Source organism: Labrus mixtus, chromosome 20 (assembly GCF_963584025.1).
Source record: "Labrus mixtus chromosome 20, fLabMix1.1, whole genome shotgun sequence".
NCBI classification, from domain to species: domain Eukaryota; kingdom Metazoa; phylum Chordata; class Actinopteri; order Labriformes; family Labridae; genus Labrus; species Labrus mixtus.
The window spans coordinates 21988216-22001017 of record NC_083631.1 but is presented as its reverse complement, the minus strand read 5'-3'; the positions used below and the strand labels follow the sequence as shown (position 1 = coordinate 22001017).

The window sequence follows — 12802 nt, the reverse complement described above, 5'->3', positions numbered from 1 at the left end:
TGTGGGTGTGGGTGTGGGTGAAGAGGAAAAAGTGAGACGTTGGAAGAGCTCGTCACCGTCGGAAAGTAAAGGCTGATGAGGAAAATTTTCCTTCATGGGCTGATTAGTTTTTTAATTAATGCTATAAATATTTTTTCATTGGACCAATAGGATGTGCTTATGCCGCGCAGGCTGCTGTCCCAGAAAAGGGATGGCGGGATGAAAGGAGAGGAGGTGTGGATGAGAGTGAGATCACACCAAAGCTGTAAAGTTTGACATGAACGCTCCATCACAAATATTTTGGGGTGAAGTGTTCGGATCACTCATAAAAAACTTATTTTTATTTTATTTTAAAGGGAATTCATTTGATTTGAAACCTAAGCCCCTTATTCTCCTTCAAACAAAAGTCGAAGTGCTTACTGAGAATTCAGAATGACTCTAGTCATCCGCTCTGCCAGGACAACACAAAAGTGAGCTTTAATGGCTGCAACATAAATATGGAGGCCAAATGCACCTGATGAAAGCACCGCCACTAAAAGTTGTTTCCTCTCCTAAAGGCTCAGATTCTTATTCCAGGTGACACAATTACACAAAGTGGCACTAAAGAGAAGGACATCATAGTTGAGACATGATCATTTTATTGAACTAGGGCTTCTTGAAAAAAAACTACAAATGACAAAGAAATGACTCAAAACAAGTTTAGCTTTTATTGAATCAATAACATTTGACAAGATCAAACTAATAAAGTAACCCTGAATGTCTCTTTTGAGGTGAAAACTGTAAAGACAGAGTAAAAATGCTTTGGATTCAGAGACCTTCAAAAATTGGTCTCGAGACCGAGAACGATTTCAAGTACTACAACACTTCTGGCTACACAAAAAGCTTCTTACTGATAAACCATAGGGTCTTAGATTTTACTGTCAGATACTTAAAATATGTTGGCGTCATTTCAGCCATCTCTTCTTGTCCTTCTGACCTGAAAATAGGTAAATAATCGAAAACAGAATTCCCCTTTAAAGTCTTTATATGTGATTTTTCACACTTAAATGTAATATAAATCAAATATATCCTCTGAAAATAACTCTGTGAGTCATGACTGTCTACAATGGGTGTAACACCCGAGTCCCACTGTCTGTGATGTTTTCAGAGTTTTTTTTCTGTTTGTTGACATAGCCGGCCCGACGGATGACTCCTCCCCCTCGAGTATAAAAGTTGTTTAATTGAGGGACTAGAGAAAAGAAGAATAACATACTGTACTCACTGCTTAACTGTGTTTCTAGATCACGCTCATTTCAGGTAAATTTACATGCAGTGTGAAGATACGAGCAGAATAAAGATCGCTAGCATTAGCATGCTAACCCACAATGCACCGCGAGTTGTTTTGGTTTCATGCTGGTGCTCAAGGGGCGACATCTGCTGGATCAAAAAAAATCACATATAAAGCCTTTAAGGATCTGTTGATTTTCTCCACAGTGACACAAACATCTCAGTTATTTCTAACAGTTTCTTTTTTCATTGTTTTTGTCTTTCAGTTGGAGTGAATATGTTCTACATCTGCATCATTGTCTACCTGTACGGAGACATGGCCATCTATGCAGCAGCCGTGCCCATCTCTCTAATGGAAGTCGCTTGGTGAGACTGACTTCATCACACTCATTCTGAGTTCAAGTGTGAAATTAAACTTGAATAAAAATAGATTTAATGGATGTTCTCTTTGAAGAACATTTGCCACTTTCCGTCTTGGCGAGACGCAGCTCCTCAGTCTTCATTTCATTGACTCCCCTTCCCCCCCCCTCCCTCCCACTTTGGTCCTGTTGTCACCTCCTGAACTCCAGATTAAGACAATAAAGCTCTAGTGACAGAGGCTGACCTCTTACGGGGAGCTCTTGGCGTCTGAGCGGTGTTGATTCGCTTCCAGATAGATTTTTATTGGAAGTCCTTTGGCAGCACGGGGTGAGAATGAGGTATTTCATATAGTTACAGACTCTGCCCTTCAGATCTTGGACCACAGGAATAGCCTCTCCATTTTTTAGTGTTGTTTAAGTGCCATGATTTCAGAATGGTGGCTAATATAAAGTTTCTGGTCGTTTCAAACTGTTTTTAAAAAACAAAGTTGAAGAGAAAGTTTTTTAACACACATCCACTATTGCTCCATAAATGTCCTGACTTTAGTTTTTAGAGTCTAAAGATTCAAGATTCAAAAAACTTTATTGTCTATCACAAATGACCTTTTGTTGAGGCTCAACATGAAAACATACAAACATTCACACTAACACTCACATTAGGTCATAAATAGCTAAAAGTACCCTAAATAGGTAAAAACACATATGCACAGCATTTAAAAAAAACATTGCTTGTCTAACCTTGCTAAATGCTAAATGTGCAAGAAGTTGACTTTTGACTTTTTTGAAAGCTCATTTTTCCCCCTCCACAAAAAGCAGGACTTTATTAGAGTCCTAATGTTTCAATGTTTATGTTGTTGGGCTGATCTCAGCTCTGATGCAGCCTCATCGAGCGACATACAGCTTTTAGTCATTAAAGCTTTTTTTTACTAATAGCCTGCCTCTTCCATTGTGTGAATGTAAAATAAATCAATTTCAAAGTGGATACTTCAGCTCAAAAGCATCCCAGTGTAAAGTCTTTCCTCTTAGTCTCCTTTTAATTGTTGTTGTGACAAAGAAAGCCTTTTTCCTCATCCTGTCCCGAGGCACGGCAAGCTGACGCCGTCTTATCGTATTAAATTCTCCCCCCACTGTGGTCCAAACGCTCGCTAACCTTCCAGCAAAGAACAAGTGTGAGATGTAACTGAGAATTCTAAAGCAGTTTGCTTTGCCCGAAGGCACGAGAGCCAAAGACTTCTAAGTAGCATGTGCGGAGCCGGGATGACTAAAGCTTCTTCTGTCATGCTTTACAATGATGTGGTGTGTGATATTACCTCTAAGAAATACTCACAACCTCTGCTTCTGACTCATCCATTTGAACGCCATTTTACATGATAAGCCATGCAGGGAGAGTCTAAAGTGTGACGTTTAAAGAGCATGGTTGATGAGCTGCAGTGTGCATCAGATCTCAAAAGGTTTAAGGTAATCATGATTTGGTGTTTGTTTCTGTGCAGTGGAAACCACTCCTGCAGCGCTGGAAGTGTGAAGTACAACGACACAGACCCGTGCTGGGGTTCAGTCACAAGGAAGGATGCGTACCGGGTGTTTCTGGTAAGTCTTGTTTTCTAAATGATCTCGATGATCAGAGCGGTGACGGGCTTCCTTCTTGAAGTCCACTGCTCCTATCAAAATGAAACGTAAGTTTTTATATTCATGAGGTTTTCATCACAAGCCAATTAATTAAACAACCAGACCTGATCGGTGAAAAACCAGTAAAAACACTAAATAAAGCTTTTTAAAGTATTAAATATCCAGTTCCTTGTGGACACCTGATGTCTGGACAACTGTGAGCTGAGCTAACGTGAGCTCATGTCATTTATCAGATCACTGAGGATCTGAGTTCTCGCTTTGCTGGATCAATATTTAAGAGTAGATTCTTATCTCATGAGGCTGTTTAGGCTGGTTAAAGGCTTTATATGCAATTTTTTGATCCAGCAGATGTCGCCCTTGAGCACCAGCATGAAACCAAAACAACTGGCGCTGCATTGTTGTGTTAGCATGCTAATGCTAGCGATCTTTATTCTGCTCGTATCTTCACACTGCATGTAAATTTACCTGAAATGAGCGTGATCTAGAAACACAGTTAAGCAGTGAGTACAGTATGTTATTCTTCTTTTCTCTAGTCCCTCAATTAAACAACTTTTATACACGAGGGGAGGAGTCAGCCGGCCGTCCAAGCGATGTAAACAAACTGAAGATAGGACTCAGAAAACTCTGAAAACATCACAGACAGTGGGACTCGGGTGTTACACCCATTGTAGACAGTCATGACTCACAGAGTTATTTTCAGAGGAGATACTTGATTTCTACATTTAAAAGTGAAAAATCACATATAAAGACTTTAAATAACAAATATATATAAGACCAAATCCTACATTTGGTTAAATAATACATTTGAACAGGTGGATAAGATATTTTTTAATCTAATAAATTGGCTGTGTCCGTTATACCAGTGGGACCAATAAACCAGTGTACCATGGCTGCCTTTCTGCTGGCTGCAGCTCTGATAACTTCCTTACGTCCTCTGAGTCCCTCCCTTCCTTAAACTTCCCCCGAACACACCCACCTGTGTGTGTGTGGTGTGTGTGTGTGTGTGTGTGTGTCCTTGAAGACTTAAGCGAGCCAGACTCTGTGATTTCGTCTCGAGCTTTAACTTTGCGCGGCGACAGTGATAGATGTGCTGATCTCCTCCCGTATAATCTCCCAGCCTCCCTTTCCCGTCCTTGCTTGTGCCGTTACAGAATGAGGAAATAATTTGGCAATAAATGAACTTTTCCCTTTTTATCTCCTCCGGGGACGAGCCGCTTACTGTATGGAAGTGAAATAGGAACAATGCTGATCTGTAATCTCTGGTCCATTTGTTTACACTTGCAGCTTTGCAAACTCATTTCCCACGTTTGCCCGTGTCACCCGCTCAGGGGAATAGAAACACAACAGTAAGGATTTTGTTTATTTTTTAAGAAAGGAGCACTGACCTAACCTGACCTTTATCTTAAACTTTACTGCCCTAACAAAATTCTGCTCCTAAAATGTCTCCTTCTCCTCGCACTGATTTATCCGATTTGTCTGTAGGCTGTAGCCTCCCGTTCTTTCTTAATGTCACTGCAAATGAAGACATCCAAACACAGGGTCTGCAATTAAGACCCATCAAGCACCTAATGCAGACACAGTTTATGTTTGGCATATTAATGTTGCAAGGCTATCTGTCACATGGCGGGCAAGTTGCAGCGGATAGCTAGCTACCTCGATATTGCAACGATGATTCTCACCCTTTGCACCACGCTCTTCATCTTCTTCCCTCTGGAGTCTGGACCGAGGTTTCTAGTCTCACGGTGCAGAACAAAGATGTGATTACTCTGTCCCCCGATTACGGCTCTGCTGCATTCAGACTGAAGGCGAAGCGTAAATATCAGGGCTTGAAACGGCCGTCTGAAAAGGGCTAAAGTTTCTGCATGAGACCTCATCACATGGCTCCGTTTGCTGCCTTAAAGATACCTCACATAAAAAAAGCTTTGTCGGCAAAGAACCTGTAAACAAACCTGGAGTAAGACTCTGTTTCTTTATCAGTCTTTGATGATCTTTGACCTATTTTCAGGTTTTTGTCTTTGATATTACTCGCTTAGTTTTTTAAGCACAACATATCTTTATAGTCAAAAACCCTTTCTTATGTTTTGCCCGATCTTCCATTAAATAAATCCAAAATCTTTGAGCTGTGATGGAACATTCAGCAGCTTCCTTTGTCTTGTATATATCATATTATTGTAGCCCTAGTTGGGACTTATTGCTTATTTTGTTATCTCGATTTTACTTTATTTCCTACTGCTGTACTGTGTGAAGAGCAGTGGTAACACCGAGTTTCCCCCTGGGATTAATAAAGTATTTCTGATTCTGTAGAGTGAGTTTGACTGCCTCTTCACTCCGGTGTCTCCTCGCCGTGATGCCGCTGGCTCTGGCCTCAAAGACACTGCACAGACTCTGAATGATGAGTCTAAATAATTGACTGTTTCTCATCAGCTATGCTTTACCCTGTGGAAAGAGCGATCAAAAAAAAAAAAAAACCTGCCTTACCCAGAACCCACCTGGGCTCCTTTGTATTCTTCAGTGTTGTGAGAGCTGAGCTGCAAGGACAAAGTGCCCTTCGTTCATAGTATTGAACCAAATGTCTGTTTTTGTAACGGACTATTTCCATTCAGGTCTCTCAGAGTTTTAGAGCGGGTCAGTCAGAGAGAAGCCCGGCCCCAAAATTGCTACCTGAGATGAAATAGACCTCAAAGTATGGATTTGAGGTTTGAAAAAGGGGCACTTCTGAGGAGCAGCGAACCGTTCCTGACTCAATAAAAGTGTATTAAGAAGTGCTTCAGAAGAATTGGTCGCCCCAGACTGCATTTTTAAAGTCCCAACTTTTTATTACATCCATCCTGCATGACTACGTTGGATCGAATTAATCTGAATTAGTTTTAAAGCGCAATAAAAGATGGACTAAATTTGATTTTTTATATAATAATGCAACATTGTGAATATTAATATGGCTCAATAAGAAAAATCCCTTGTAGATATGTAGAGTAGAGACTTCCTGCTAAGAGAGTGAATTAAAGCTCCCTCTGGATTTGTTGTTTTCAGTGTTTTGTTCACATGGATGGGACGGCGCTTCCTTCAGCTTTTTGATGTTCCGCTCAGAGGCTCAAACATGTCTCATACATGTTGTTTTTTTTAATCGAGTGTACCCCTCCCTGTCAAACCGCTAGCCCTGTCACCACATGGGGGAAGAGTGACAGCCCCACCCACTCTGGGACGCTGTGTCCAGGTGCATTAAAAGTGAAGACTGTTGTCACGAGAGTGCGACAGAAGAAGAAGGACCAGCAAACTTTCCAAACAGAAAAATAAAAATAACGTTCTCTAGACTAAAACGACAAACATCACTGAATCAACTTTGAGATCATTACTTAAAAGTGATCACAGAATCAGGTTTCAAACGCTCTGCTTGCCGTCTCTGTTCCGGCTCGAACAGAGACGGGGCGGGGGGGAAGTGTGGAGACGGGAGGGGAGAGGGGTAGGCTTGGGAGAGAGCATTTTGTTTTGATCTGAAAATCTGCTTTGAAAGTCAAAGTAAGCCTTTGAAGGGCTGAAGAAGAGAGTAAAAAATGTGCAGAAGTGCATACAGCGAAACGGGGCAAACTGTCAGTCTTCCTTTTGTGCAAAGTGAAACATGAAGGAAGAGTTGATCTTTTTTTCTTTCATCACAAGAGGTGAACGAGCTGTACACCGAGACGTTGACGTCATCTTTTGTTATTGTTTTGTTAGAGAGCCCCCTGCTGGCGGAGTATAAGTTATTTTTCTTCCTGTATGTCCCTTTCCACATTGACATGTACACAAGTTAGGGCTGGAAAATATATAGAATTTTTAAGATATATCGATACATTTTCAAACAACATTTAGGGTAAGACAATATCGTTAATATGGATATAGTTTATGTTGCATTAAAATAACGTTACAGAGGTGCCAGGTCACCTTTTTCTCATCTCAATGATGGTAACCCTGCTCCTCCTCTCTCTCTCTCTTTTATTGTATTTAAGGAACATTTTTATTTTATAATATAACTTTTTAAATTCACAATCAGGTAGTTTATTTTCCAAGTGTTTTCACTGTTAATAAAATACATATTGATATATATCGAGTGTCCCTATTCAGCTAATCAATATCAAGATATGAGTTTTGGTCCATTAACATTTTCTTCACCTTTTATTCAACTTTAGGAAATCCCTTGATATAAAATCCGTCTCTTGGGGTCGACCAGGTCTAGATAGCACACCTTCACAAAGTGTCATAATTACATAAACAGGGCATGGCAAAATGGAGACAGCTGGGGCGCCGGTAGCCCAGTGGGTAGTGCGTGTGCCCAATGTATGGAGGCTGTAGTCCTCCAAGCTGGCGGCCCAGGTTTGAATCAGACCTGTGGCTTCTTTTCCACATGTCATTCCCAACTCTCTCTCTCCCTGATTTCCAACTCTATAATAAAGGCATAAAAATAAATCTTAAAGTCTTCATATGTGATTTTTCACACTTAAATGTAATAGAAATCAAGTATATCCTCTGAAAATAACTCTGTGAGTCATGACTGTCTACAATGGGTGTAACACCCGAGTCCCACTGTCTGTGATGTTTTCAGAGTTTTCAGAGTCCTATCTTCACTTTGTTTACATCGCCAGGACGGCCGGCTGACTCCTCCCCTCATGTATAACAGTTGTTTAATTGAGGGACTAGAGAAAAGAAGAATAACATACTGTACTCACTGCTTAACTGTGTTTCTAGATCACGCTCATTTCAGGTAAATTTACATGCAGTGTGAAGATACGAGCACAATAAAGATCGCTAGCATTAGCATGCTAACCCACAATGCAGCGCGAGTTGTTTTCACATATAAAGCCTTTAAGTGCAAGTTCTCAGAGCCTTTACACTGACAGTAAAATGTATGTTCCCAAACCGAAAGATGTTCAGTTTACGATAACCTAAAACATCGATATCAGTAAGACCCCAAACTAACGAGGGAAAGTTAGCCTTCGTTTCATTGATAAATATCTCAAACAATACATCGCTATTTCTCTTTATTGACAAATAGATCTGTAGACGTTGTTCTCCAGCACCTGTGTGTTTCATCATCCTTAAAACGCAGCGTAACAGCTCGGTGTTCAGAGACCTTTTTCTCATCATTGACCTTGTTCGGTTGGCGTCCCTTTTTGTCTGGACTTGTGGTCCCTTTAAATTTTATATGTGAATCTGCTCAACAGTTTTGGCAGCTTTCCCCCAGATGGCTGCTCGGCTGCAATTGGGCTGCTTTTGTTCGCAGTGGACAACAGATTGTGGAGTTATTTTTAGGTTTGAGAACAGCTGTCCCGGTACAGATGACAAGACCTTTACCAACAGCGGTCCTGATAGAGACGGAGGGGATGAGGGAAAGTGAGCAGAGGAATCTAGCCTGGAATCTGATTCTCTTAATGTTTGAGTGGTACACCAGAAGACGTATCCTCAGGCGATGTCTTTAACCTTTATGAAATATTGTCATAGTTCCTTTTGATTTTGTCATTGAATCTGTGAAAATAGAATTGAAATGATAAATTTTATTATTTTATGACACTTCCAGGTCAAGTCCAAACATCCAAAATGGCCGTGTTGTAGCTCTGATGCTACTCTCTGATGTTGAAATTGAACAGCTTTCACTTCCTTTAAATTCAGTTTCTTTCTTAAGGCTAGCCACGCTAACACAGATATGGTCATATAAAATCAATTTGACAGTAACATTGTTGTCTTAGCCAAACTATGGGCACTTGTAGCCCCCCAGAAAACCCCAAGATGGCAACCCCAACCATGTGAAGCTTGGGGTTTTAAAACAGTTTTCCACCAACCAAGCGGTGACATCACTGTGGGTATGTATCTTATTTACAGTCTGTGCTTTGAACCCTTTCTCAGTACCTTCAAAAGGTTGCCAACAGGCCGTTGTTTTTATTTAACCTCTTGCCCCCGGGGGGTTCCTGGACTGTTTGTTGTTTTCTGCAGATTGCCTGACCCTCGTTTCTCACCTCAACACTTGGGAGGGCGTGTTGGAACTCGGTGTGTTTTCAGGCGGCAAATTCTCCTTTTCAGATTCACACCTCGGGCTCTTTCCTTCATCGCGTGTCAGTCACATCGACTGAGCGTCTGTCCCGACATTGACGCTCAGTCAGTGGGGAAACAGCGGGTATGTGTGGGTTAAGGAGAGTTAAAATTCTCCATGATCTTCGCACAGTTTCATCCAGTGTTGTCACTTTTACTCAACAATGCCGTCATGTAAATCAATGTTTTTCATAGAGACAGAAGTGCTGAATTCACAGACTAATTACTCCAGAATAACAAGGCCCCAAGCTGCCCAGTTGTTATTTCATCAGGTCACATCTTTGACTTAATCAGCATTGACTTCACACATCAACACTATCAGCTGTCGACATGTCACCACGGCCATTTTCCCTAATCTGAGACTCTGAAAGCTCTTAAGAAGATCAATTGAACTTGAATTGCTCTGCTGCCGATTGATTCCTGTGGACGACTCAGGGCTTTTCTTCCCCCCCCCCCCCCGTCCCATGTCTTCAATATTTGTTGGCTTTGAGGATGTGAAAGGAAGACGACAGAGTATGTTGCATAACAGAGAACTCACTGTTGATCCGGGCTCTTTTACACTGCTGTGATTGAAAAAGATTAAGCGAACTGTACAGCATCAGGGTCTTCACGGGTTTGTTTTTCAGCTCCAGCAGAGATTCCTGAGACCTCAATTAAACTCGTCTGTCCTTGACTGTCCCCTGCTTAGTTTTCTCTTTGAATATCGCTGCAGGGGCTTTGTCACAGCGGCTGGCCAAGCAAGCGGTTGGTACTCACCATCCTGCTGGACAGCCACTACAATTTAAATAGCTGATTTAATGTTCTCCCAGTATGTGGGAAGGGACGGAAAATCAATGGCCCTATATGAGCTGAAAGGGAGTTTATGCTTACACTGCACTGTCCATTGCTTATCTTTATGTAGATGCTTCAATTATAGTACGTTTCTATTAAGCCACACACTGTATCATGTATTGAGATAAAGTTAATATCAAGTGCAGGCAAACTTCTAGAGTTCAGAAACTACCTGCTCTGACATTTCCCTCCATACGGAGCTGATGGATTTACTAACTTACTTAATTCAAAGAGACATTTCAGTAACATTGACGCCTGTTCCCCTTTAAGGCGTCTTGCTGGATTGTTGAAGTTCAGAGAAAACACACCATGTGTTCGATTGGTCATTGTTGGTGAACATCTTTGTCTCTACTTTTGGCACTAGTTGACTCTCTTCTGCGTTTTTTTTAATGGATTGAGAATGTCGAATCTTTGGCGGAGATGGTCAATGACAGAGAAATCTGTCCGATTGGCTGCGCAGCCAAGGGAACCAGTGCGCAGCCAAGACAAACAGGAATTAGGGAACCAAACAGATTGGACTTTTCTTCTTCCACAAACCAAAAAGCATAAAGAACGAGGGCTGTTAACACCTCGGGCCATGTTCTGTACAACCTCTTATCAGAAAAATTCTCCACGATGAAAGGTTTGCAAATGATAGCTGCGGAAGCAATTTGGGGTTAACTCACTTGCCCAAGGACACATCTGATATGTAGCTGCAGGAGTTGGGGATCGAACCCCCAACTTTCCAGGTTGAGAGACGACCGACTATATCAATTTAGTCACAGACACTCCCATTGTACAACAAATAAAATAATTCACTACAAATCCAAATGTTTAAATAGTACTTCATAACAAAGGATGGTTAAAAAAAACAAGGATATCGTTATCACCAGAACTTTAGTGATTTGAGTACAGATGTTTTGGAGCTGAAATCAGCCTTAGATCTACATCTCATGCTTTAAGGACTCGTGTTACATTGTGTACAGTAAAGAGGGAACAGTATATACAGTAGTGGAGCTAACAGGGACTCCCACTAGCTGTGGGGAGAGACGGCAGTGCAGATGGTTTAATGAAGATTATCGCAGCAGGAAGAAGTGTTTGTGCTGCGATCCACACGGGAGGTGAGGGGGGTTGGGGGGGGGGGGGGGGGGTGCACTCATGACAACAGCAGGGTGCTGTATCAGAGCAGCAGATCAGGACAGGAGGAGACACATGATGCTTGAATGACTGGATGTAAAGGAGACACAGAGGTCACAGGGTGTTTTGTAGATTAAACCGTTTTGTTTCTTGCAGTTTGAGTGATTAATTCTGCAGACTTGTTTGTACTAGATAACATATGTACTCGTGCATCATGCTTTTATTAAACTGTAGTAGCTTTTTTTTTTACACTGAAGCCTTATCAGATGTCTCTGGCTTTGTAGCGTTCAAAGACATCGAGAGAGAGAGTGTGTGTGTGTGCGTCTGGCTCTGATGAAACTGTCCTCCATGTTGGGAAATAAACTTGGTAAATGTGAACGTCTACCAGCCTCTGACAGATAAATGTTCAAATTCACCTGCCACTCTGTTATAAATCATTATTTTGAAATCTCCCAGGCATGGTCATTTTTTTTTTTTTTAAAAAGCTCTTGGCTTGCTGATGTCGTCCCAAGATAAAATAAATCTGTCATTTCAGACCTAAACAAACAAATGTTAACTTTCAAGTGACAAAACACTCGAGATGTGCAAATGACTAAACTCTTGTTTTTTAGGAGCAAATGAGGAAGTAGTCTGTCGAGTGTTGTTGTAGCGCTGCAAACCCCATTAAGGAGTGTCGGACTCCATCAACTAAATGATTACCTTTGACTTGGAAATCAATGTTTGTTTCCTCTTCCCTACAAAAACAATCAATGCAGATCTCTACTAACAATTGTTATCGTTATTTCTGAACCTTAAAGGGTTTATATATATTCACACTTGTGTAATAGAAATCAAGTCTATCCTCTGAAAATAACTCTGTGAGTCATGACTGTGTAACACCCGAGTCCCACTGTCTGTGATGTTTTCAGAGTTTACTGAGTCCTATCTTCAGCTTGTTTACATCGTCGAGACGGCCGGCTGACTCCTCCCCTCGCGTATAAAAGTTGTTTAATTGAGGGACTGGAGAAAAGAAGAATAACATACTGTACTCACTGCTTAACTGTGTTTCTAGATCACGCTCATTTCAGGTAAATTTACATGCAGTGTGAAGATACGAGCATAATAAAGATCGCTAGCGTTAGCATGCTAACACAACAGTGCAGCGCGAGTTGTTTTGGTTTCATGCTGGTGCTCAAGGGCGACATCTGCTGGATGAAAAAAAATCACATATAAAGCCTTTAAGGATCTGTTGATTTTCTCCACAGTGACACAAACATCTCAGTTATTTCTAACAGTTTCTTTTTTCATTGTTTTTGTCTTCGCATATAAAGCCTTTAATAAACGAGCGTTCTTTAACCCAAAGCACGTTTTCCTAAAATGGAAAAAAAAAAATAATAAAGCGATATTTGAGCACTCTGAGTTTCTGCTCTTAACATCCAAAATGCAAAGAGTTGTAAAGTTGTAAAGGACGTTTCAGATCGATGGAAAGGTCACATCCGCTGAAGGCGAATGAACCTGATTTCTATGCAACCTGCTGCATATTTAAAATGCAACCAGGTCAACCAAAGCTGTCCACGTGGAGACTCAGC

General features: G+C 41.2%; 1 protein-coding gene across 3 annotated transcripts in view; it reads left to right on the top strand.

Annotated features, from left to right (window-relative positions):
- tmem104 (transmembrane protein 104) overlaps window positions 1-12802 on the top strand; it is a 58562-nt gene that overhangs the window by 15742 nt on the left and 30018 nt on the right. For all 3 annotated transcript variants that reach the window (XM_061026265.1, XM_061026266.1, XM_061026264.1), the window contains exons 7-8: window positions 1512-1611; window positions 3095-3191. In XM_061026265.1, coding sequence (XP_060882248.1) covers window positions 1512-1611; window positions 3095-3191 — 197 coding nt within the window. The remainder of the gene's footprint in view (window positions 1-1511; window positions 1612-3094; window positions 3192-12802) is intronic.